The sequence below is a fragment of the Bison bison genome, unplaced genomic scaffold, assembly GCF_000754665.1.
Source record: "Bison bison bison isolate TAMUID 2011002044 unplaced genomic scaffold, Bison_UMD1.0 scf7180017864037, whole genome shotgun sequence".
In the NCBI taxonomy this organism is placed as follows: Eukaryota; Metazoa; Chordata; class Mammalia; order Artiodactyla; family Bovidae; genus Bison; species Bison bison.
This window is the reverse complement of record NW_011494609.1, coordinates 7,552,255-7,556,660: the sequence shown is the minus strand read 5'-3', so window position 1 is coordinate 7,556,660 and position 4,406 is coordinate 7,552,255. Positions and strand designations below refer to the sequence as shown.

General features: G+C 60.6%; 1 protein-coding gene across 2 annotated transcripts in view; it reads left to right on the top strand.

The window, feature by feature from the left end:
• The window catches only part of PDXK (pyridoxal (pyridoxine, vitamin B6) kinase), a 26,243-nt gene extending 21,837 nt beyond the window's left edge, over positions 1-4,406 (top strand). For both annotated transcript variants that reach the window (XM_010834903.1, XM_010834904.1), the window contains exons 8-11: positions 1,370-1,481; positions 2,378-2,514; positions 3,569-3,635; positions 3,894-4,406. In XM_010834903.1, coding sequence (XP_010833205.1) covers positions 1,370-1,481; positions 2,378-2,514; positions 3,569-3,635; positions 3,894-4,006 — 429 coding nt within the window. In that variant the 3' untranslated portion in view covers positions 4,007-4,406. The remainder of the gene's footprint in view (positions 1-1,369; positions 1,482-2,377; positions 2,515-3,568; positions 3,636-3,893) is intronic.

Here is a 4,406-nt window from a genome sequence, read left to right as displayed (position 1 = left end):
TGGGTGAGATTTCATCAGAGTTCTTTTCAGCCTTCCCTCGGGACTTGCTCAGGTCCATAGGCCTCTTGCCAGGATTCCGCCTTAGGTGGGGTTACCACCCCTGGGCTGAGTGTGCAGAGCACCAGGGCCTCCAGGGCCTCATACCTTTCATGTCTGGGCCTCTTCAGAGGCTGTGCTCACTTCACAGCCCAGGAAACACACTCAAAGGATCCAGGGCCCTGGGTCAGAGCTGGTGACGGCCAGTTGTGGTCACACCTGGACCCGTGGCTGTGTGTGTGTGTTTCCCCAATAGGCAGAGGGCTCGCTGGGACAGAAGAGTGGGGTGGGAGGAGCCCCTTCGCTGCTTTGAGGGTCTTGCTCTGAGTGGCCAGGGGTGTCAGGATGACCCCATCTCACTGGCCCGCCTTGGGAACTAGAGGACATTTCTGGTACCCCGTGCAGGGGTGCTGTGTTGACGGCATGCCCCCTTGTGGTACTGTGATCCTGTGCGTGCCTTCAGGCTGTGTACGTGTAGTGTATGGGGAGAGTATGCGTACATTTGGGGTATGTGCATGTGTTGTGTGTCTGCGAGTATGCAGACAGGTGCATGCAGATGGATGTGCATGGGTGTGCTCTGGGTGCACACGTGTGTGTGCGTGTGGCAGAGGACTCGTCTCCCAGAGTCTGCTTGGCCAGGCCCCCACCCGCGGGCTAACCCGCGCTGCTCTGAGGCATTAGCATGGGGAAGACAGGGTGTCCATTCCTCATTAGGACACGACCCTCTGGCTGGCGGCCTCCCCTGCCACAGGCCCTGGCTCAGTAGTGGTCGCCTCCTCCCACCTGGCACGAGCCCTGCCCGCTCCCCTCCATCCACTCTGGCTTAGCGGCACTTTGCCGCATGGTGCCCCCCAGTGCGTGTGCTGCTGGGGAGGGAGGGGGTGTGTGTCTGTTGAATGAATAAAAGATGAGTTCGAAGCTTCCCAGGATGGACGGGCTGGAATCTACTGTTGCTTGGGGGTTGCCGGGCGTGGCTCCTGCCACCCCAGAGCCCTGGTGAGGGAAGACGGGAGGGCCATGGCCTGGTGGGTTGGCTCACTCCTCCAGGGTTTGGGCACAGGTGGCGTGCAGGGTGGGGGCCAACAGGCTTGCACCCTTGGACTTGAAGTTCAGGGTGGGGGTGGGGAACTGGGATACCGCTATAACCTGGCCAAGCGGTCAGTGCTGGGCGACGGGGAGGGCATTGGGCGAGGCCAGGGTGTGGCTCACACATTCTCAGCCTCTGCCTCCCTCCCATCCAGACTCTAAGAGTCTGAAGGGTATGAGGGGGCGGTGGGGGGCAGCTCCCTGGCTGTGGCGGAGGCGTGGCTAATGCGCTCCCTGTGTCCGGCAGGTGATGGATATGCTGCACTCCATGGGCCCGGACACAGTGGTCATCACCAGTTCGGACCTGCTGTCCCCGAGGGGCAGTGACTACCTGATGGCTCTGGGGAGCCAGAGGACACGTAGGTCCCCACCCGGCGCTGTGCTCCCTCCTGCTGCAGGTCCCTTGAGGCTTCCGAGGCTGGGTTCAGTGGAAAGAAAATCCTGCCTGACTCGGCAGTGGCCAGCTTTCTTTTCCCAACACCTTTCTTCTCCCAAGACCAGATTGGAAACAGAATCAGGAGAGGTTTCTGTGAATTGGGATCCAGTGAGCGTGGGGTGCTGACCACTCTCCCAGGGTCACCACGCAGTGCTCCGTGTCCATTGCCAAGCTGGTAGCACAGTATCGGATAGCGTCCCCTCTTAGAGACTCCAGGGTCACGGGGACCAGCCAGCTGGAGCCCAGCTGCTAGGGAAACCAGGCGTCTCCCCACCCTCACCCCACCTGACCTCGGAGCTGGTCCTGGTGTTGACATCACTGGGAGTTCATCTCACACTCTGCCATGTCAGTATTTTAATTATGCGGCTGCCACAGTGTAAAACGACAGAAGCCAGGGGTCACCTCACTGGCCCAGAGAGCAGTCCCACATGCGTGGCTTTCTGTCTGTGCAAAAGGACACTTATACTCATAGATACTCATGCACACACGCCTGCACACGCACCCCCACTTCAGCCAGTTCACGTGGTCCCTACAACTCTAGATCTCCTGCGGCTCCTGCTGCACCAGCCTGGCATGTGCTGGCCCCTCGTCTTCAGGCTGCACACTGTCCCCCCACAGGCCGCTCTGACTGTGTAGCCCTCTGGGGCCCCAGTCCCTCACTTTCTCACTTGGGATGGGCGGTCATTGGGGAGCATGGGGATCCAGGCTGGCCGAGCCCCCGACACTGTGCAGGGGAGGGCTGGCCAGTTCCCAGGCCACACTGCGGGGCCTCTGCCGGCCGAGGATCTGGGGCCCCAGATGCTGGACTCTTCCCCCCAGGGGCTCCCGACGGCTCTATGGTGACGCAGCGCATCCGCATGGAGATGCACAAGGTGGACGCGGTCTTTGTGGGCACCGGGGACCTCTTCGCTGCCATGCTCTTGGCGTGGACACACAAGCACCCCAACAACCTCAAGGTCAGTGGGGTGTAAAGGGGACAGCACGTTAAGATGCTGGAGTTGGCCGGGCCAACTCACGGGAGGTCCTGAACCCAGTGAAATCTCGGGCTTCGTGGGGACACGGGAGCTGCGGCCTCAGCAACTCAAGGTCCAAAAGCATCCCGGGAGGGAAATCCAGGGGCAGGGCATCCCAGAACGCAGTCCCTGCGGTCAGACCTGCTGGAGACCCATCTCTTCCTACGGAATGTCCCCTGTCTGTCCCTCCCCCAACTTAGTGTGTGAATGTCCGCAGTGCCCCTGTGTGCTGGCCAGGCGAGCGGTTGCAAGACTGGGTTGGTAACCTGGGGAATGGCGCCCTTGCTGCGTGCTGTGTGGTCAGGCGGAGGCGACACAACTGTGTCTTTTGACCTCCCTCTGCACTGCCCTCCTTCACTGGGGGCCTGTGTGCACCCTCCTCAGTGGTCAGCATGGCTGGGTGACCCGCTTGGTGTTGCGAAATGCAGGGTGGGACAGGGCCCTTCCCATCACCCGCAAGGCTTGGGTGAGTGCTGTGACTCCAAGCCAACATTCTTCCATTTCTCTTCCTCCTTCCTCCCTGGAGGGCAGAGGGTGAGCTCAGACCTGCTTCACGGTCCACTGGAAGCCCGATGCCTAGACCGAGGCCTCTTGGGGCCGCCCTCTGCCAAACCTGAGTTCAGCTCAGCCCCGATCCCGCTGTCGGGGAGGGAGTCCGCTTGCCTACCCGGCATTGCTGAACCCTGTCTTTAACTTGGCAAGGCCAGCACACAGGGACTCTGACCAGCCTGGGGGCAGGAGCTCTTTCCTGTGTACGTTCTCTATAACAGATGGATTCCTGAAATGCTTATTAGGCACCTACCACGTGCCAGGCAGTCCTGACGGTTGCCTGTGGTCTGTTCAGCACACAGTCCCCTCTTCTCGGCTCTCCTGGTTGGGGGAGTGTGTGATCGTGGAGCCAGCGCCCTGTTGGTGGGCTGCGTCCGTTCGGGCAACATGGGGGTTGGGGGCAGAGCGCCCCGTGTGGGCGGGACTCAGTGTCCTCCCCTCCCTGCAGGTAGCCTGTGAGAAGACCGTGTCAGCCATGCACCATGTTCTGCAGCGGACCATCAAGTGTGCAAAAGGTAGACCTGGCAGGCGGGCGGGCGGCAAAGGTGTGGGGCGGCGTCATGCAGGCCGAGGCTCCCGCTGTCCCCCTGGCCGAGGCCGTCAGGGCTGGGGAGGAGCAGCTCAGTGGAGCAGCGTGTCTATCCCTGCAGAGATGGACACTCAGGGATGAGCGCTGGGGCTCACCCCAAAGGCAAAGGGAAGGAAGAGAGAAATTCGGAATGACTCTCCCCCCCGGCCCCGGCCCTGTCGTCAATGCTCTGCTTGTCCTGCAGCCAAGTCTGGGGAAGGAGTGAAACCCAGCCCTGCCCAGCTGGAGTTGAGGATGGTGCAGAGCAAGAAGGACATCGAGAGCCCCGAGATCGTCGTCCAGGCCACGGTGCTGTGAGAGCCGCGCGGACCCGCCTCCGTCACGCCCAGTGTTAGGTGTCTCCGTTTCCGACCTTGTGAAAAATGTCTGCCTTAGAGGTGTGACTGAAACTTGGTATTTGTTTTCTTTCGTGAGTGTCCAGCATCCACTGGTCTTAATTGTGAAAATGTGCCAGTCGTGCTTTTTAAAAATAACAAAATGATCACAGAGATTTGTAATTTGGGACCCCTAGCTCCCCTCCCCCAAGGTTCCTGGAAAACCAGCTCCGTGTTCAGGTCTCTGGGCCCTGGGCTGGCTTGGGGCACATGGCGTGTCCCCTTCCTGAGCGCGGGGCCCAGGGAGACCACAGTGTCCGCCTCTCGCAGCGAGTCGGGGTTAGTGTTCATGTCCAAAAAGTGATGTAAATGTCTTTATCCTT